The sequence below is a fragment of the Crocodylus porosus genome, unplaced genomic scaffold, assembly GCF_001723895.1.
Source record: "Crocodylus porosus isolate Cpor-Errol unplaced genomic scaffold, CroPor_comp1, whole genome shotgun sequence".
Lineage (NCBI taxonomy): Eukaryota > Metazoa > Chordata > Crocodylia > Crocodylidae > Crocodylus > Crocodylus porosus.
In genome coordinates, this window is record NW_017728931.1 from 29,169,197 (window position 1) to 29,191,457 (window position 22,261).

The window sequence follows — 22,261 nt, forward strand, 5'->3', positions numbered from 1 at the left end:
TACAGGGTTTAATGAGATGAACCCAATCAGTATTAAAAGAATCCAATGCATTACCATTTTTAAAAGCAAAAAGAGGTATTATGGGGTAAGATACGCAGCTGGAACACTCATCTAACTCTAGAAACTTTCAGAGTATTAACATCATCAAACATTGTATCATTAAAAAACCCAGTCACTGATGCATTCACAGAACAGCCAGTGCCAGTTTGACAATTAAGACTAGTACATTCACCATCTACATAAAGGTCTGATTTTGACTACCCATAGTCAATTCTTAACTTTGATTTTTGCTGAAAATCAGTAACTAACATCTATCAAGATGAACGTTATTCTTAAGAAATCCAGAACACTGGACGAGACAAGTATAAATGTATTCATCTTCATAAAATGTGCCTGTTTAGGTATTTATAGATGTGTCAAAAGAATTTCTTCATCTTAGCAAAGAATTAATACTTTATAGGTTTTTAAATAATTAATCTTCACCCTTGATTTTGGCAAGCTAACCAAGGATTTTCAGAGTGTTAAAGCGTGGACTGCAGGCTGTGATTAAAACCTTGCCTTCAACGGTTTTTGTCTGGTTACGGTAATCAAACAAGAAAGAGAGGTATCTTGCACTGCCTTTCTAACAAGAAAAAAAAAATGAGTGTGTGTGAAGCAAATTCATTAGCTGTGCCTCAGGTATAAAATGCCTGAAAAACTACAGACATGAAGAGTTTGTGATACAACAGGCAGAATACTCTGACAAGATTTACAGCTCAGAGTAAAAGACTTAAATCTTTATAGGCTCCATTTACACAGTTTCAGTGAAAATGGTTCAGTTTTTCTCCTTCAGTTGCTCATATTTGTGATATACCCTCCCAATTCAATACAAATAATGTCTGTAATAGTCAGCTACTAACATTGCCTTTGCTAAAACAAATTCATACAAGTTACCTATTTGAGGGTATTCCCATTGCTGCACGTTAATCAAAAATGCTTAAAATCCTCACACTGAACTATGCCACTAAGCAATGCTATGCCATTATATACGATATAATTCAAATCTGCGAAAACATTAAAATCACAAACTAGAAAGCTTAGGATTGAAGCTTTCCAATACAAGTTAATTTGTCCCTGTCATTAAAATCATTTTCTATGCAAGTTTCTTCTCCTAGCTCCTCAGTCACCAGCTCGATACTGAAGTTAGCGTGTTTCAGTACAAAACCTTTAAGCTAGGTACTTTTACTGAACATGATCTTAAATCACAAAGGCTAGTTTTTATTCCAATTATAAATTTACCATCTCTGCTTTTAAATTCTAATGTGGATTATACATCCTCTACAGCACTTTGCATTCACTTGATATACATACTATATTTGGAGCAGATGTGATTTTTCCAGGAAAGCCAGAAAAATCCTTTTACTTACAGTCAATAATTGTTACAATATATACCAAAGCATAAGAGTTACTCACCAGTCTTCGGGGAAATGCATTCTTTACCAAAGGCTTGACATGCAAACAACAACAAAAAGAACAGTCGGAAAGATGTGAGACGCAACCCTTTTGTCTTTGAAGCTGCTCCCCGATGAGCACGGTATAGTTCTGACACAGAGAAAAAGCAACCCAGCTGTCAGGGCTCCTAGCTTTGCTAGAAAACTGATACCAGAATGATGTCACACTGCTCCTAAGATGTTACTGCAGCTCCAAATGACTAACTCCATTCTCTCCAATAAGAAATCTTTACAAATAAGCATTATGAAACAAAATGCATCAAGGAATAAAAGCAATTTTCAACAACAACAGAAGTCAAGACAGCAGGTTTTAAACATTAAAACTTGCTGAAGCTAAATAACAATGTCACATCACTTGAAAAAAAATACAGGCTGATTATGCTACTTCAATAACATGTTCTTCTTATTTACTTTCGGATTACAAGACTAGGTTCCTGCATGCCACTTGAACTCGTCATAAAACACTTAGAAGCAAGAGTCCTCTTGATAGATGGACTCCAGCTAAGTACCTTTGGTATTAACCTTCTGGGATAAGCCTGGTGCAACAGATAAGAGCTTTCAAACCAAGACATGGGGAAGAGAGCTCCATATATGTAGTTCTAATGCATATGAAAATCAGTTCAACTACAATACAGCAATGAAGAAGATCAGAGAGTACAAAGACAAGCAGCAAGGAGGAAGTATCAAAGAGAACAACAGTCAGTTAAACTGTACAGCTAATGAAAGGACTGTAGCTATCCTGGTAGGAGAGATCAATGAGAAAAAAAACTATAATATAAGTGCATTATGGCAAACAGCCTAAGCAAAAAAAATGGAGTATGTACAGTTATTCAAGACATATTAATAGATACTATGGAGATAATAAAAACTGGGTGGAATAATAGTCATTATTTGAATAGAGATTTTGTGGGCAGGTGCTGTTATGGGAAAGATGGATAAGCACTAGATTACCATTGTGCATTAATAATGTGATAGTCTCAAGAAATAAGTTGTTGAGCAGATAAAACAATGGTTTTAGTTCAAAATTATTTTGGTGAAGTGCAGTATATAATGTTTTACTCCGGTAGTGCTAGGGCTATGCTATAAACTAGCAGTGCTAGAGTCTGACATGGAGAGATCTCTACCATATAAAATAAATACTACAGGGAGTTGTGATATGGGTAAATAGCTTCCCAGGTATATATCACATAGTACTTATAGTTGAGACTGAAGGAGAAGAAATAATACTGGGCAATTAAAGACTTAATCTGATGATAATTATATACAACGGTATAGAAAAGTTTTTGAAGGAAAGAATAATTAAGGACATGGAGGAAAATAGAAAGTGGGATAAAATACAACATCTGACATCTTTTATAACATAACATTTTCTAGTCAAGAAAAACATGGCATATCTAATATAGATGCAATGATAATTTGAGATTAAGACAAACATGATTAAGCAGATTAAGACTTGACTGAAGGGAAATCTATAACAGGTTGTTCTGAAAAGGGAATTTTTAGGATGGGAAAGAGGTTAGTTGTAGAATCCTCAAGGATCAACTTGGGAACTATCCTGAATTAATATTTTCTTTAACAACTATGGCACAAAAAGGTACAAACTTGTTAATGAAATTTTGGTGAAAGGTTTGCATGCATTGTCAATACAGAAGAAAATCAGCCCATCACACAAGAAGAACTGGGTGACTTAGAGGACTGGGCTTAATCAAATCAAATTAAATGTAATAGTTCAAAAGAAGATCAAACACTGAAGGATTAACAAGCATTTTCTTTTAAGATGGGAGCTCATCAGTTGGAAATGATGCAAAATATAGACCAAGGCACATTATATCAATAGTTCTCAACCTTTTTGAACTCAAGGAAACCCTTCCACAACTTTTGTGAATTAAACTATATCCAATTTCAGAAATTAATGTATATATTAAACTGCTTAGTTTACCTCTTCGCAGAGGGACCAGGTAATGGCAGTCAGGGATTGACCATGCAGGGAGAAGCCTGAGCCTGTACTTATCTGCTTATCTACTCACGCTTCATGGCACCATTAAAGGATCTTGAAGCACCCCAGGATGATGCTGGTTTAGAATCACTGCATTAAGTCCAGCATAAGATGACTGAAACACCAAGATAATATGGTTATGAAAGTGGCAAAATCAAACCTCAGATGTACAAGTCAAGGCCTTTCTAAATGGAAGGAAGAAAATGCTAATGCCCTCTTACAAGTTTTTGGTGAAACCTCTCTGGAATATTTTGCATACAGATCTGGTCAACTATATTCAAGAAAGATGAATTCAAACTGGAACAAAAACAGAGAAAGGTTTTAAGGGGAACAAGCAGACTCTTTCATGAGAGAACACCAGGGGTATGTCTAAAATGCAGCAGTTTGAGCAGCCTCTGGGTGAGCCATGTTCAAGAACATCCTAGCAGGTATGTGCCACTACTGCAGCACAGCAATGTCCTAAAATAGGCTGGCTTGGTTAGCTTAGCAAAATGAAGCCTGAAAAGAGACCCAAGAGCCCTGTAAATGAACTGGAAGAGAGAAGCGCCAGGGAAGGAGAATAACTTAAACCAGTCATTCTCAACCTCATTCAACTTCAGGAACTCCCATTAGTCTCCAGGCACCCCCTGAAAGACACCATGTATTAGCTTTCACCTGTTTCTTTTTTAAGAAAAAAAAAAAAAAAAAAAAAGAACAATTCTTCTATTGCAGAGAACTCCGAAACAACACAAGACATGAGAATGTTTCTGACACTATGGATACCTATTTGAAATTTCTGCAACATCCCGATTAAGAACGACTTATTTAACCAAGGACAAATGTAACCACAAAACCAATCTAATATATGAAAACACTTATAGCCTTGAAGTCAGAAGGTTTTAAAACTAATGCACGATCAGTTTATGAAAGCCCTATAATGATGATGTGATTACTTGTAATAGCCAGGGATTCCAAATCTCTAAAACTTAAGAGGTCTCTTTAAGTCCTATGTACTGACTTGTTTTGAAATAATTTTATTCCTCTACCATACTTATGAATGCAAAGGACGAAATTCAGCAATTCCAAAACTATGCTTTACATATTTCAAATAAGCAGTGATTCACACCGTTTCCTTTGCAAAGGCAACAAAGTTACTAACATTTCAATCAAAATACCCTCCAAGAGATTTTAGACCTTTCTTCAAACAGAAAGACACTCTTCAAAGAACCCAATTGTAAAACGGAAAGAAAAAAGATCTTCTATTAAGAATATTTATAATAAAGTACTACCCACAGATACACAGGTTTTTTCACTTATCAGAGGCCAACACTGCACATATATTACACACCACCATCCTTGACCTACTTAGAAAGCTCTTGTAGAAAGGACCTTTTGGTTGAAATGTGATTAAGATATTTTTCTAGTTGTAGTCAGTGTCTGAGGACCCTTTTCAACATAATTAATCCTTCACAAGCACAGAACTGGCCTTTAAAATAGTTTTGCTATGTTAACCGGAACCCAAGTCTCTTTGAGATGCCCACCACGAATTTCAGAGGAAGATGACAATACACAAATGGCTTCTTCCTGCAGCCACAAAGATAAATAGGATCAGTAGTTAGAAAAAGAAAAGATCTATTAGATTAATTCATTCCCCTGAAATGGTAGGTTATTATAATGTCTCTAACAGAGTGCTGACTTTGAGCAGTTTTTTTATGATACCATTTTAATTGAAACAATTTTCTATTATCTCCCATTTTTCTCTTTTATTAAAACATCACTATTTTAAGTAGGGATATTATCAGTAGCTCCCTGATTCACCAGAGTTAGCATCCAAAATCAAACCAACTTGAACCTATTTCTTTATTATGAAAATGTGTGCAACAGTTAATAACTAAAAGCTAAAACCCAACCATCATAGTGCCTGGTAATCAATCTCTATTTTTCCCTTTTGAAGATATTAACTCAAGTTAAGGAGGCTGGTATGATTAGTGAGAGACAGCTTTCACGTAAAGAGAAAATCAATTATTCTATTAAGGAGGTTCACATATCCAACAACATAATTTTATCAGCATCACAGGATCAGGGTGGGAATACATTCCTCAGGACAAAAAAACAAAATTATTAACCACGACATTCTGCTACATTACTATAGCATCCACTTCCCTCTTCCCCCTCAAAAATAGGCCTCGGCCTGCATATGTCATATAGGCCTCGACTTTACATATTTCTATATGGGCTTATGCAGGTTCTATGGCCCTCATTCTTGCTCAGGCCATTAGAGAATGGGTTTACAGAACAAGGCTTTTTCAAGCATGTTTTCATTAGGAAAAAATTGTCTATATTAAGAAAAAGTTGTATGCTCTCTTACACACTACAGAGAACATACAGATGATGAGAACGTATGGAATAGTTTTGTGCATGTACCTTTTGGGCCATCTGTCTGTTCAAGCTGTACCAAATTCTCTCACCGGCACTGCATGACCGATTTACAGAAAAGAATAGGAAAATTAATGACACAACAATGCTACTTAACTAACACAGGTGGGGCCACTGGGAAAAGTCTCTTTGTCCATGTGCAAAGGACTACATAGATCACTGCCAACGGAACAATAGAGACTTCTTCCTGCGACACTAAAGCAGTCAGGTTACTACTACCTGTACAGAAAGATAATCTAATACATTTTTTAAAAGAATTATTTCAGGCGATGTAGTGGGTACATGGTCAGAACTTTCAATATCTAAGTGTCTGATGAAGGGATGATGCATCCTATCTATCAATGGGTGAAGATGGTGGAGCTGATCATACCCTGCTCCACCTTGAAGAAATTTTGTGTATGAATACAATGGAATTCTGTTGCACTATTCTTCATATGCTGAATATGAACAATATACATTTCCTGAGTGTAGTTTATCCTTACTGGACAAGATTAGGAAGTGGGGTGTATTTGCATTTCTTTCTACCTGAATCTTACCCAGATTGATTTTTCTGAAAGCCCCCATAAGGTTACACAGTTGCATATGAATGCCTTTGCTTATCCACTGCCAGCTGGTATGTTTAACACAAGCCTTTATCTATACTAAGTGCTAAATTATCTCTTGTGCCATTAGTTAACTTTATGTCACTTATTGCATGGATAAGACCTCAGGGTACTGATCTTCTTTTCAGGGGAACTGCTGTAATGTTTCTCTGAAGTGGTTCCCTGCCTGTCTTAATGATTTCCCTTCAAGCCCAGAATAAGGAGACCCAGGTGAAACTCCCTGGTCTGGAAAGTGGTAGACTCAACTGGTCCTGTTGCAGATGATAGAGATGCTCTTGCAAAGCAGTTACAAAAGAAGGCACATGGGGAAAAAACCGCTATAAAAGTATATGCTGATGGGCAAGCCTCCTCAGTACGGCACTCATGACTGCGTAAGAAGAAGCAGTCAATGGACTATGAAGGTGCTTAAATAAGTTGAATGCTGTAACCAAAATAATTTTAAAAATACCAACATGGGAACTTTGTCTGTGTGGAGTACCCAGGCAGAACAAGGAAGCTTTCCTAATGGAGAAGCTCAGTCCTTACTGATACTTGAAACATCTGTTTTGCCCATGAAGCAGCTAGTAGGCTGCAGAACTTTGCTGTTTTGGCATCCTTGCTGACAGTCATCTCAACAGACAGGGCAAGGACTGAATGATTATTCTCATTTAATGTGTTGCTGTGCACAAAGCTATTCTGTTAACTTCTAGACAAAAGTAGAATGAGAGAAAACAGGGAGAAAATGGATAAGAGAAAATGGAATATTAAAACAAGAAATGAAATTGTATCCTTGTTTCCTAAACCCTTTGGTGAAAATCACAGTACATTTTAGCTTAAACTCCTGATGGATAGGGACAAGGTAAGTAGAAGCATTTAGAGGGGGCTTTCAAATCTCTGCAGTTACACCAATGACTAATCATCTATTTTTTATACAAGCTGTTGCACTTGTGTTCAACTTAGGGCAGGAAAATTGCATGTCAACTCAGTGCTGACAGTAGTCACATAAAGATAACCGGATATTAACTTCAACTATTACACAGGAGACGGTATAATTTCGTTTAAGGTCCAAACTTCAGATTCCAACCACCAGGATTCTTCCCTTCCCTTTCTAAAGCATTTCATGATTTTTTTTTTTTTTTTTTTAGATTGAACCATAAATACAAAACATGGTTTTCTTTCAAAAAGCAATCATAAAACTCTTAATTGATTATTGAAGAGTTATTCACTGCAAAATAGGTTTCAAGCAAGCACCAATAACCAGGTCTCCATAATCTCCCAAACCTTAGCAGCTGACTGTCCTTTTGCGCATGAGGCAGAAGTGCCTATTCTGTCCACTGAACTCTGTCACAGGCTTCTGCTCCCCCAAGTGGCAAAAAGAAATCTATACTCCACAAGAAGATAATGTAATGCCATCAAGCATACATCATTTGCTTATACAGTATAGTTATGAAGCATCACTAGAGTCAAACGCTTTTTCAACAGAGAACATCCCATTTCCTTATAAAAGATGACTTGATCCTGCAAAGCTTTCCTCAGTGCAGTAGTCCAGTTTAAAATCACAGGGGCTGTTCATTGTGCACCCAGACTTAAGTGAAACAAATCATAATACCAAGCTGGAAGTATATATAATTTTTTCCCTGTCAATTTTGTACTGAAAGACAGTTTGAAACTCATCTATGATTGCAAGATAAGATTAAGTTGGTATACTATCATTAAGAAACCCAGAAGCAAGTTGGCTGCCTTTAACAGTGAGCTTGGAAACATCAATGTAAGTTACTTTTAAGAACTGATTATCAGCTGTCCACAAGCACTTACCTTGTGAATTTTGGGATTTAGGTAAGGATCTAATGAAGCATAACACAGGTCCATTATGGCTGGTACTCTGTGTCACATCCCTTGCAACAGCATCAGAGGAGAATTTAAAACTTCTCATAACAGATTATGTAGGCTGTATCACATTAAGCACAAGAGAATTCCTATCTTTACATTCTCTCTCTGTTGGGTTAGTGTCTGTATTTCGCAAAAACCAAATCAGTGGTTTCCCATATTTAAAAGGGTTTCTAAAATTAAAATCTTGTGTATTTCAGACATTTTTTCATGTTTAGATTTGTGACATCTCCCATACGGAATTTAACTTCATGTGTTGACTAGCTCATTATCAAGAAACGTGCCTAAAAGGTTATCATCAAAAATTAAAAATCTGAAGATTACTGTGCTCAATCTTCTATGGCCAAGAATCTGACAGCTGCTCAACTAAGCAAAACTAGTAGCTATTTAAAAACCATTAAGCTTAACTGTAAACAGTATGTTTAATACTATGTCACAAAATTTAGCACTAGGAGAACAGAGAAAAGCAACAGTAACATCTAACAACAGTGCCAGTTCAAAATTTCTTAACAGCAAAAAGTAGTACTAAAAAGCTGATGAGCATTTATACAGTACAGGTTTCCTTCACTTTATGCACATTCTGTACGTGTGAATTCGCTCTTATGCGATGACCCTTTTTATACCAAAAATTCATTATACCTGAGGTAAATTCACTCTTACATGATGGGTGTGGTAGAAGCCTGCAGTCCGCTGCTTTGTGGGAGTGACCCGCACCAAAATATTGTCACCTACGTAGATCTGTGTTCCTCACTTGTCTGCAACACATGCTTCTGTAGTTGCCATCCCTATTATGGTATCATTCACCACCATCCTGTGCTCATCTGTACTGTCTGCTGTCGGTAACTACCAAAATTGTTTTGTAAAAGTGGTAGAAATGGGTCTGGGGATGAGTCTTGGAATGTATCCCTATTTGTTACATTGTAAAGCGGGTTCCCTTCATGTGAATTTGAGTTATGCGCCGTTTTCCAGGAATGCATGTACAACATAGAGGGGAACCTGTATCTGTTTTCTATAAGATAGCCTTAAACAGTACTTTAAGCTTCAATTTCACAAAAGACTAAACATCCTTGTTCTTTTTTTACATGACACTGGTTAATACCAGTCCTTTACACCCAAAAGGGTATAACAGGTTGCAAAGTAAGCCTGTAGAGTTATTGCAACAATCTGGGTGACATGGGCATGTGATTAAAGACCAACTGGCAGACAGGACAAGTAATTGTATCCTGGGCAATCCTAATTTAGGCATTTCCTCATTTTAAATGTTTGGTATTGCAATTTTATGTTGTTTTAAAGTACTGTACATATGTAACTTTCCTAGGTTTTCTAAATAGAAATTTAACACATATTTTACCACATAAAGCCATATGCAACAACCTACACTGGATTCTCAGGGGATCTTTCACAGCTGAGATAAACCAATCAATGACAGTAGCAGACTGTTATCCTCCAAACAAATAACTACTAAGGACGGATACACCATTTTTGTTAAATATTTATACAACTATGCACTAGACTAGTGATTCTCAACCAGAATACTGTAGCCCCCTGGGGTGGATGCCTTCACATCCTTTCAAGGGTGATGCACAAATGTTAGAACTATAAGGTGTGCAAACACAATTCACAAGACAAAACTAGACATTATGAACTGTTATTTGAAGTGTCACAAATATCCTGCCCTGTTACAGTTTTCAAGTAAGCTGAAACAGAACAATTGCTATATTCTCTCTCTTTTCTGTAGTCAAAATGCAAGCGAAAACTACAAGCTGGCATTTTCTGAGGGATGCCTTCAGTCTATAAAAGGTTGAGAACCACCTGACTAGACAGCAGAAAGTTTGGAATTAGAACTCCTGGGTTCAGTACATGGGTAGGACTGGGATCTACAGGTTTCAAATTGCAAGGTTATGAACATAGGTTTGATACATTAGTTCTGGAAGACAACAAAGCTAAATGTTCCACTACGTTCTAGCTCTAAGAAAAGTCAAGTTCATTATTTCGTAATTATTTTAATTAGAAATCGAGGACTTGTACTTTTCTGCCTCCAACATGGGGGGCTGAGAAATACAATACAGAATAAAAAAAAAACAATGAAAGAAGGAATTTAATCTCTCCAGCTCCCAATGTGGCTTTCAATTTCCTCAAGGCCAGAAAAGCTGGAGGATAACTGATACTGCTGTTGTAGTGCAGATGGGGGAGTACAACACCACTCTGTAAGTAATTCATTAAAGACTGGGAACCTACTCAGCATAGCAGCATGCCAACGTAGCTGGTATGCCCAGATATCTTAGCCGTATGGTTGCAACTAACTATTGAGCATGTTTGAGTGATGATTTTTAAAAGCTTGTAATATGGCAAAAACTGGATAATCTTTATGGCATCAGAACTAATCTTCTGCTCCTAGCCACAGTCACTGCTACGGAGCTCCTGCTCCAAGCCATAGTGAAGTTAGAGGTTTCCAATTTAACAATTAAAAAGGTTTTTTAAATACGAGCAAACTGTTTTTCTTCCACTGTCATTGAGAAATGGCTTAAGTATTTTCACTGAAGCTTTAAAAATAAAATTAAGCAAGAGACAGACAGCAAAGCAAGGAATATTTCACCCTGAAAAGTTCAAAGTTGTAGGCAACTTCAAGACAGAAGTTTCTAATGGAAGGTCTTAGGCAAGCTAATCAATGGCCATGACTACCATGTCTGCCTACAAGAATGGAAAAAAAAATCCCTGATTATCCACAACATATTTAAAACAACTTCACAATAATGAAATTCCAAATGAAATCACAGTATTTACTTGAATACAAGATGAGATGCATGTCCCTCCCCCCACCCCCAATTAACCTGGGGGAGGGGGGGCAAATGGGGAGACCCTGACCTTATAACTGCACACAACGAAACCTCATTTAATACATTATCTATCATTAAACTGCTGCCAAAAGCTGCATGCTTAGTCATGAAAACCAACCATGAAGTTGATTAAATGCAGCCAATAGTGAGTATGACTAGAAAACACATTGCCCATACAGGGCAAACTTATTGATAGGGACCTTTTTTTGGGGTGGCATCCTACATGCAAACCCAAGACGTGGAAGCCTTAGGGTTCATATACCCCCTAGTGTTGCTTGCTTCTAGCCAAAAGTCAAGAAGAAGCTAGGGGAAAAGAATGAGAGCAGCCCCCATTACCACAAAATTGATGGGAGCCTACCATCAGGATAGGTTAGTGCAGTCCATGTGAATAAGATATGCTACATGATAGTACCCATTGTGCTCAATCCTCCTCAGTGCTGACTTTTTCATGCAATGGTGAGCTACTACATTGAATACATCTGGACCTCCTCTTCACTCCCATAGCTGAGCTGCACCTTTCTGTCCTATTTCCAATAAGTCCTGTTTTTTAACCAGCCTTAAATGTCTGGCAAATATCACCAAACAGGGCCCCAAGCAAGAAAGGTAAAATGCATCAATTTTGGATGAACTAAGACTCTGGGTATCTGTAGTATTTTGCCTATATGATAAATTATGTTTATTTTAAGGTTAGTGTTTTCAAGTTTACTCCTCACTTCCATGTGCTCAAGGGGAGCAGAGTCTGACAGTATGGAGGTGGGGAAGGAATTACAGGGGGTAGACAGTGGGGCCCTTGTCAGGCCAGGCCTCTTTTGGTCTGCTATCGGGTATCATGTACACCAGTACAGCCCATTCATAGTCAGGTTCATGGCAACTCAACTGGTGCCCCCACCTGGGTTAGCCTGGGTCAGGAGTATGTGTGGACACCCAGCAGGACTAAAAACAAGACCTGTCAAAGGGTAGATGAGCTCCCAGTGAACCAATGAACATCCATACCAGTAGAGGAGCTGGGTGCCACCTGGCACACTGCCTGAAGAATCACCTAAGATGCAAAGCAACTCAATTAACTTAGGAGGGCTGTTACAGCATCTAAGGTTCCCCAATGGTTTCAGCAGGTCTCAGGACTGACTTGACTTGAGAAGGTGCGAAGTGGGGGGACAAAGGGGAAGGGGACTACCTGACCCCCCAGATTTATTTTTCCTGCTGTAGCAGTGGGAAGGGGACAAATTCAAAACAAACCTCCAATAATTAGATTTTATACCTAGAAAATTATAACAAAAGTTATAAAATTTTCCATACATAGAAACCAATTACTGGGAGACTCATTGTATATTCAGAGTCATCTTATATTTGAGCAAATGTGGTATCATCTGCATGTACAAAGACTCAAATAAAAATAAGGATGCCTACGTTCTGGAGAACAATTTGCTGATCAAAATAATTTGCTAACAGTTGAACAGAATGTACCAGTATAGAACTGTCAAAAAAGGAGATCTGTGGGGTTCTTGGCATCATAGGAACAGCTAATTCAAACTCATAAGTGAGAAAGCAAGCAAAATTGTAAGTTTGTCTGGGAATATGTATCCTTATTTGTTTAACAATTCCTAATTTGGAAAAAAGTAAATAACCTGTCAGAATTTTTCATAAATTGTGAGTCTGCCCTCTTCTTAATACAGTCCAAGACCCTGTAAGTTTGGTTTTCTGAAAGTGTTGCTTTATTCCAGAAACAAGTTTTGTCCTCCTCATTTTTCTTGCAGGGTCTCTGCAAAGAAGTATATTATGATTTCAATTAACAACTGAAGTCACAGTTGCACCAAATCTTTAACAAGGACTTCTTTCTTCCAAAGTGTTAGCTAATGAAGTCAAGTTTGTCTGGAAAAAAAAGGAAGATTCCTAATACAAATCAAGTTTTTGAACAACTTTTTTGAAATTACCATTTTAGTAGTTCACAGTCTTCACTAATGACTACTACATCATGCATTATACTTAATGTATCTAGGAAACAGGAAAGATCAAGATCTTGTTGGTATTTTACTTGACGCTGCAACTTTCAACCACTCCTACGGTCAGCAAAGGTTTTTATACAGCATCTTTAAACTATTATATTATACATTACTTGATATTTACCTGCTTCTTAAGCAAGTTAAAACAGCAAGAAGTCTCCAAAATATTACTGGAATTATTTAATTGAAATTAACTCAAGAAGAGCATATTTAGACATAGACAAAATCAGGCCAATCTGAGAAAGTACACTTGTTTTGCATATGAGCTTCTACTTCCCAGGATAAATCATGAAATTCAAAAGAATATTTAAGAGGCTTGTTTTTGTATTCTGACACTTATGAAACGTATGTTTTTACAGACTGCTTAGCTGGACACAAGCTAAGTGGTGTGGGTACACCTCCTTCAGCTGTACTGCTGCATGCACAACAAGCTTACCAACTAGTTGGCATAGGTTCCTGCTGGAGCTGTGCAGGCACAGTGAGCTCTCTGAGCTCGTGAACTAAAGCCAATGTGGCCTCACACCTTTCACTCCTTTCCTGGACCCATCCATACTGTGCACATATACAGCTCTGTTGCTCATCACCTGAAGTGCCTTTATGTCAATAGTAGATATTTTAAACAAGTAGAGCAGTGTACTTATGTCCAAGGAAAAAAGAATGAGCACTGTATTAATTTGTCTCTGCATTTATGATGACTACTGGGCATACACCATTTCTAAAACACCCCATATTTCCCTTCCCTGAAAGTGATGTTGGAAGGATAAGTGCATTCCATAGAGAGACACTGAGATACTATGATGACAGACCATATAAATATGTTGACAGAAAAATTAAACATCATTATATTTACAGATGCATTTAACGCTAAAAGGAAAGTAAGAGAATATAGAAAATGCCATTTTAATAGGACTATAAGCAGCAAGTTAATTTTGTGGGGGGGGAAATGCCCTCATACATTTCAAGGAATCATTCTTATTTTCCATTCCTAGACACCATGCAGCTGAATGGCTATGGAAGTTTAGCTTTTAGATGATAAACCAGTCAGATCTCAAAAGGCACCAATGATCTAAGCTGCTTAGTACAGAACACTTCCAAATGCAAGTTCTATAAGAAGTTGGCAGTTTAGTACCAGGCACTTTTCCTTTACTCCTGCCCATACCTCCAGAATGACTCTATGGGGTACATTTCAGAACATTAGGCATTTTGCCAGAGCTTAGAATTCTACTAGGAGTAATTACTTTCTAGCTATACAATTTCTTTCTGCAGATCCAAATGAGTTTGTCGTCCCCATCCCCTCCACGCAACACACACACTTCCTGCCCTAAACTCTGTAGTACTGCTTGCTCTTTAACATTTGTCACAGAGAACTGAAACTATCCTCACAGTGGATACCCTATGTAAATACCGTTTATAATATAAAATACTTTGAAGGAGGTTTGAAACAAACAATTATGACACTCTCAGCATGAGAGATGCTGAAGAAATTTAGTCTTTACTAGCTGAAATGGAAAACAAGCATTTCTGAAATACTGGGTGATTTGGGATGAAAAGGCAGTCAATTGTTGCAGAAAATGATATAATTTAAACCAGTTTTTCCTCCTGAGCTCAGGGCATGACAGCCTCAATTTCTCAAACTAGTTTCTCCAGGGAAACAATACAAACCAAATCTCAAATGAAATTTTAAGCAAAAGAAACATTCCCTTTTTAGGCTTACCCATGAAAATTTAACTTCTCTGCTCAGGCAAATTTCTCATTAGAAAGATGGTTCAAAAATAATGCTTGGACAATTAAATAGCTTCCTTTAAAAAAACCACAAAAACCAAAAAACACCCTAACATCTTTCAGATAAATTGCTCACATTCCTCCTTGACAAAAGGAGGCCAGACACCCTAAGTGCAGATGGACCTAACAGTTGAAATCTACTTGGAAACATTTCGAAAAGAAACACTGAACAGGGGGGCAGGGGACATACACAAGTATGGCCCCTGTTGTTGTGACCCCACCTGGAACGATACAAAATTGTTGCAGCGGCTTGGAACTGCTAACTGTCTAACAGGAAGAGCTAGAAAAGGCACTAGAAAGCCACAATCTTGGCTCTAGTGACAGCAGGAGTGGTGGCACATAGGTGGGGGATGGGGGGCATCTAGCAGAGGTATTGCTGGAGGGAAGTTAACACGAGGTCAGTGGATGTAACAGAGGTCTGGCATGGAGATAAGGGAACCCTACTACTGGGATACCCAGGTTCAGCTCTTTAATCTCCCAAAACTATTGCTCTCCCCTTGTCTCAGAAACAGGGAAGTAGTGGGATTACGGCTTGAGAACTAGAATCCAGGGGCAAGCACAGGAGCAGGCTCTGATGAGGGGCAGCAGACATGGACCATAGCCAGTAGGGGAAGTCAGCTCCCTACCTGAAGAGTGCTCTGCGCACAGTTGGCTCCATGTAAGGAGTCTGTGGTGGTAATGCACATGGCTCCTGCCTCAGGGATTCCAGCCCCAAACCCAAAGAACCTCGCCTCTCCCTATCTCTCTTCAGAAGGAAAGGGAGAGGCAACTGAAGCTGAAGCATCCCATGTCAGTGGGGTCCTAGGAATAGACCCACTGGTTGGACAACTGCCAGGACTGTCCTTCTGTCCCTTCCTGGAAAAGGATAGGGACGCAGCAGCGTAGGATTGTGGAAGAGTTACAGATCCCCTGTCATCCTCCGGACATAAGAAAATGAAATATTCCAAAGTACTACTTCAGGTACAGAGGTACCATTTTGGAGCATTTCAGCCACTTTTTAAAAGTTTCAAAAAGCTTGTAGAAGTAGTCAGCTGCCCCTCTGAAATGTTTCAAAGGCAAATTAAATGTTTTAATTGTTGTGTCTGTCCATACACACTATAATGCTGCTATTTATACACCTTGAAGGCATTCCAACATAGGCTAAATTTCCTCTAGCCATATCTCAGTTTGGTAGATCAGATACAGCTCCTTGTTAGAAACGGTCAGTATATTTTCCAAAAATTGCTCAAATTTCTATTTGACCCCGAGTCAAAGCATATTAGATCCAATGGACAATCTTGTATAAAGGGACACTATACTCATCCAAGTTAACTGTATGACACTGGTATGTGAAGACCCTGCTCTGTTTATGCTATTAAATGCTTTAGCAAATCTCAAAGTGACTTTTGCTTTTGTACAAGTTTCCCTTGCTTTATGCTATACATGCGTTCCTGGAGAATGACACACAACTCGAACTCACACTGTAAAGTGGGTCCCCTTTATGCAACAAAGTGGGATATGTTCCAAGACCTCAACTATACTCACCCCCAGACCTGTTTCTACCACTTTTACAAAACAATTTTGGTACTCACCAACAGCAGACAGTACACACAAGCACAGGGTTGTGGTAAATGTTACCATAACAGGAACGGCAACTACAGAAATACGTATTGCAGGCAATGAGCGAGGAGCACAGATCTACGTATGACTATATTTTAGTGTGCGTGACTCCCACAATGCACTGCACAAAGCAGCTGACTGCAGGCTTCCACCACACCGATCGCATAAGAGTGAATTTACTTCACATATAATGATGTTTTTGGTATAAAAAGGGTCACTGCATAAGAGTGAATTTGCATGTACAGAACCCGCATAAAGCGAGGGAAACCTGTATTTGTCTTTGTCTATTTGTGCATATGTTAACTTTATCTGTCAGGGGGCTCTGACATGTACAAACATGGCTACATTATGATGCTTAGGGCTTAGACATATGACATTTACACTGATGTAGTTTACATCTCTTTTATACATGAATGCAAGTTACAACAACAACAAAAAATCAGAGAACTCAGATTCCTAGATATTAGATAGCTTGCTTGCAGTAGTTGCTATTGCAGCACGTCACTTCTAAATGTGGTAACAGGTAATAGTAGAGAAGCTGATATATAGGCTGCCTGTCGGATCAGCACCAATAAAAGGGAAATGACATTAATTGGCTACTGTCTTTTTTTGGCCGTTGTAGCTGATAACAGTTACTGATAATTATGCCTTCTGTTCAGGGCCCTGGACATCTGGGCTCCCTTTCCCCTACCCCATGGGGCCACAGCCCCCAGATGCCTCGGGTCCCTCCCACAAGCTGCAGTGACCTTAAGTGCAGAGGGCCTGATCCAGATACAGGTGCTGGAGCTGTTTCCCACCCTCACCCCCATCCCCTCACCAGCAGGCTGGGCTGGGCTACAACACAGCAGCTGGCATGGTGTCCCAGGTGCTGGTGTAGTGCAGACTGCAGGCTGGGGCTGAGGCGAGCACTCTAAAAAGGCACCGAGTGCTGCAGAGATGCGACTGGGGCAGGTGGAGCTGCCTAGCTCAGCCTGGAGTGACTCAGCCCACAATACCCAGGGGTCCACACACTAGGGACTGGGGGCTGGGCCTGGCAGGAGCCAAGACAGCCGCTTCCCCTCCCCCTCCTTCCCCCCCCACTGTGTGCAGCAGGGTCCTCCTCCAGCCCCTCAGCTAGGGTGACCACCTGGTCCCTAATTAGGACAAGTCCTGGTCCAGACTGCATGACTCTGGGACAGCATTTGACCCAGATACACACCATCCTGCAGGGATCAGGAAATAGTGGGTTTCCCTTGCAGGAGGGCAACATTCAAGCCTGCAAGCGACTGTTGAGAGTGGGATGCAGGGGGCCCACTTGTATAACCAGACACATGTATGTGGCCAGGAATACAGCTGGGCAACACTGAGAGCAGCTCCCTGTAGGTAAGTCTATGGGGAAGGAGCATGAGGTGGGGCAGATTTAGGCCCTCACAGTTGGGGAGCAAGTGGGGCTGGGGGTGCTGCCCAGTCAGAGCAGTGCATGGGACTCAGGGCCAGGGCAGGGAGTGAGTTGCAGCCATGGGCAGCTTGTCCAGGGGGCATGGGGAAGTGACTCCCCACCACTCTGCATGCTCCCCAGAGGGACGCGGGGGGGATGGACAACATTCCTCCCCACCCAGATCTGTGCTGCTTCATGTGGGCTTGGGGCTCCCCATCCTACTGCCTTTCCCTGACTAGCCCCACACTGGCCATGCACTACCACCTGTCTACCCAGCAGCAATGGAAGCAATGAGTTGTGCCCCCTCCCCCCACCTTGCCAGAAGGGCAGATAGCATGTGGCCAGGGCAGGGTTCCCAGGGCAAAGAACCCTAAGCCCACAGTGGGCAGCCCACATCCACTCTCACCCCTCTTGCACTGCTCCATCCATTGGGAACAGAGACGGGAGGGACAAGGGAGGAAAGGCAGGCATGTATCACCCTACCCTGAGCCCAGGTAGGTCCTGCCCTTCCTAGGGCCAGGTCTATTCAGCCACCCCGCAGTACACAAGGGCTTGCCCTGCCTCTGGCAGCAGCAGCACCAGCCAGGGAAGGGGCCCTTCCCACCACTGAAGTCCAGCTCCTGGGACCTGAGGCACAGCTGTGGGGGAGGAGTGGCCTAGTTTCTCCAGACCCGGAATACTCCCATGGCCCTGTCCTGGGCAGGAGGAGCCCAGAGACCACCCAGCCATGGGCAGCCAGAAAGACTCGCACCTTCCCCCTCAGCTCTGCAAGACAAGCTCAGGCAGCTGCCCCTTGGCACTTTTACTAGGGAAGGCAGCACTCTAATTAGGGTGGCTCCAACAGCTAGGCTAATTAAGTGCCACAGAGTCTTATGTATCAGCATTCCCATGCTTAAAAATAGTGCCGGGAGCACCTGAACTAAAGCTCATTTGATAAGCTTTAGTTCAAGCGCCCCTGCAATCATTTTTAAACACCGGGATGCTGATACACAAGATGCAAGAGGCTGCTGGAGTGTGCCAAAAAAAAGGTTTATATACATCAGTAGTTTAAAATACCTTGCATTATAACTAACAGCATGAGCCGCTATGCTTAGTTCATAATCGGCTATTGGTATTGGTCAAGGAAATCTTTATCAGTATACCCCCAGGTAACAGTCCATTTGCCAACAGCAAATTACTTTTTTGAGATGGCTCCAAACATATAGTACTTACACTGCTGTTAGAGCAGTGTAGTTTTAGCCCTGTTTTTTTCTGGGGTAATTGTATACTAGTCTAAGGCTGTGTCACTTACCGTTCTCTTTCAAATACTTGCATAAAACATTGTGGACCCTACCTGTGATGTACTGTTCTGACATCAGATACATAATACATTTTTTCCAGAGGAATACAGCCAGGCAGTGTTGAGAGCAGCTCCCTGCAGGTAATCTGTGGGAGGTGGAAGGGGCATGTGGGGGTACCAGATTGAGGCCCCCCCTGGAGAGAGAGGAAGTGGGGCAAGGGAAGAGCTCCCTGCCCCAGATCCCATTCACTGCCCAGCCAGGGCAGTGAATGGGATCTGGGGCAGGGAGCAAGACAGAACCATGGGCAGCTCATCCAAGGGGCATAGTGGGGTACATGTGCCCCACTCCCCCCCCCTCAGATTTGTGCATGGGGTTTCAGAGGCACAAGATGCAAAAGACATAATTATCCAAATCTGCTGTACAGAATCATGAACATGATTACATATATAGTTTCATAGTTGAGTGTATAACAGGACATAGATTCTAAGTATTATTTGAAAATAAAATTGGAGTTGAGCAAGTCTATACTAGTAAAATAGAGCCCTTTTAATCTTTTGGTGAAAAAAATATATTGGTATTTTCACATACTAACACATTAAATACATTCAACCCCCCTCAGACCGTCTATAATACACTGAAATTAGCCTCCTCTTCTCCCAAGTATTAGATGTTCGTTTTTTGCTACAGCATCAGTTTAGCAAGAAACAAATGAGTCACTGTATTCTATTGTGTATGCTTCTATTAAAGTCAAATTACTTTCAAGAACACACGATGCAAACCTAATTTTCTCAGTGTGAATTAGATGCTTAATATTAAGCCATTTTATTCTGTTCCACGGAAGTAACTGGAATGTGCACTAAACTGCATATTATTCCCCCCAAAATATTTCTATGCTCATGTTCATTAGAGCACAAGAGAAGTTCATGGTTTTCTAGAAGATCTGGGAAACTAAAACAGAAAAGATATTGTTTAGAAATTGAAAGATTTTTAAATCACCTTTCACAAAACATGCCGATCATGCTGCAAACATTTACTGAGATTCTAGCCAACAGAAATAGTAATGACATTCTCTCCCCACCCCAGCTCACTTTTTATTTTGGTATGAATATCCATGGCTTGAGAATCATGGATGGATGAGCTATGAAAGGCCTCTCAGTCACCCAAGTAGCATTGGTAACACCTGTCACAGGCCAAATCTGGGCCAAAAGCCTCCAACTTTTGCCTAAGACCTCCATTTTCAGATACAGGGATATTTAGTAACAAGATGTTGCTCTGCTCACCCTCTGGCTATGACAGGTGATTAGCTTTCTTCTTGACCACTACTGAAGTTGCTCTGTACGTTAACTAGTAACAGGGGAACAAAAGACAGCTATAACCAGTGTGGGAAAGGCAAAGCCAGTCTCACAACTTACCTGTGACAGTGGATTTTTGTACTTTTCATTTCAGGATTTTTAGTTAAAAACAGTTTTATTTCCATTTTTTTTTTGAAGATAAGAAAAATGTTCATATTATACCAGGGTTATATGCAGATCACACCTTCCCTTAAATCTGACAGGTTCCATGGAACTCAACCCAAGATGCATTTCAAACCCTGGGAACACTGAAAGAGGAGAAAGGCTTAATTCAAGGTCTGTGTAGCCAAAAATAACTGCTCTACCTACTGGCACTAAAGCACAGTTATAGAGAGGTTTTTTTAAAAGAAAGCAAAAAACAAAATAGCAAAGGAGACTGAACTGAAGAATAAAAGAAAACCAATGGAGTGGGTTATAAAGCACCCGGCTTGTTTATTTGTGTTTTAACAAATCAAATAATTACTTCTTGACTTAGGCCAGATAACTTTTTCATTAATCCATTCTTTAGGAAGCTTTCCTTTTCCTTTTCATTACTTGACACATCAATAATATGACAGCAAACTCTTCTAATCAAAGTGCTGTGCAGTTCTTTTATTGTTTGGAAAAAATGGATTTCAACTCACAGCTCTAAAAAACAGGTTTTCTACTCCTGCTGTGTGCAAAGACAGTAACTCAAACATGACAGTCCCTTCTTCTATTGCATATCAGACTCTACCACACTGTTTAAAATGGGTCAGGGAGACCTGAAATAGAATGCTGACAAGGATTTTAGAAATAACCTTCAGTTTCAAATTGTTGCAGCTCTTCATCGGGGGGGGGGCGGGCGGTAATTTTTGCCATTTATAAACCCAGATTATAGAAGAGTCTTTATTGTCTGAAGGATTTTTGTTACTTAACATTGGCAAGCACTTTAAAAATAAATGTACTTCTAATGATTTTATTTGTGTGTACAATACATGCAAATTGTGTTATATTCCACTCCAATCCTTGATAATCAGGGTCAGCAGCACTGTAAGAGACTAATGGTCAGCTAGGATCCTAGAGTTAAAAGACCACATCTTCCCACTGGTGACTGCAGAAAATTCTAAAAAGCAATTGGACTATTCTAAACGTTGATTTAACACACCAATGTTATCACCTTCTTAGAAAAAAACACCACAAGCATCAAGGTGATTATCCAACATCGATTTGGCTGGGCCAGCCACATCATCCATATGTCCAACTTTAGACTCCCAAAGCAAGTTTTATTCTCCCACTTCAGTTAAGGCGTAGGCTCAAGAGGAAGACAGAGAAAGCACTTCAAGGACCTCAAGGTCAACTTGAAAAAAATGCACCATCAACAAATCATCTGCTGAAAGCATCTTAGTACATTGAAACCTTACAATAACAGGAGACTGAAAAGCAGAAGCAGCAGAAACAGCATGCCAGGGACTGAATCAAGAGCCCAGAGCCACCCACCTTGCACAGAAATGTGCGCAAGCTACAACCGTCTGCCTATCCTGGATGGGACTCATCAGCCATCTTCAGACGCAAAGATAAGGCAATCATGGAAAATAATCACCCTCAATTGCAAGGGATTGCCAATGATGATGGCACCACAATCTACCATGGCTCAGTGCTTTAGA

At 40.1% G+C, this 22,261-nt stretch overlaps 1 protein-coding gene across 9 annotated transcripts in view; it reads right to left on the reverse strand.

The window, feature by feature from the left end:
- The window catches only part of PLEKHA5 (pleckstrin homology domain containing A5), a 259,545-nt gene that overhangs the window by 129,458 nt on the left and 107,826 nt on the right, over nucleotides 1-22,261 (reverse strand). The window contains exon 1 of one of the 9 annotated variants that reach the window (XM_019544474.1): nucleotides 1,453-1,600. The exons of 5 other annotated variants lie outside the window; for them this stretch is intronic. In XM_019544474.1, the coding sequence (XP_019400019.1) occupies nucleotides 1,453-1,472 (20 nt within the window). In that variant the 5' untranslated portion in view covers nucleotides 1,473-1,600. Of the gene's footprint in view, nucleotides 1-1,452; nucleotides 1,608-22,261 lie in introns of those variants that run through there. 3 more of the 9 variants (XM_019544472.1, XM_019544473.1, XM_019544476.1) reach the window with 3 other exon arrangements.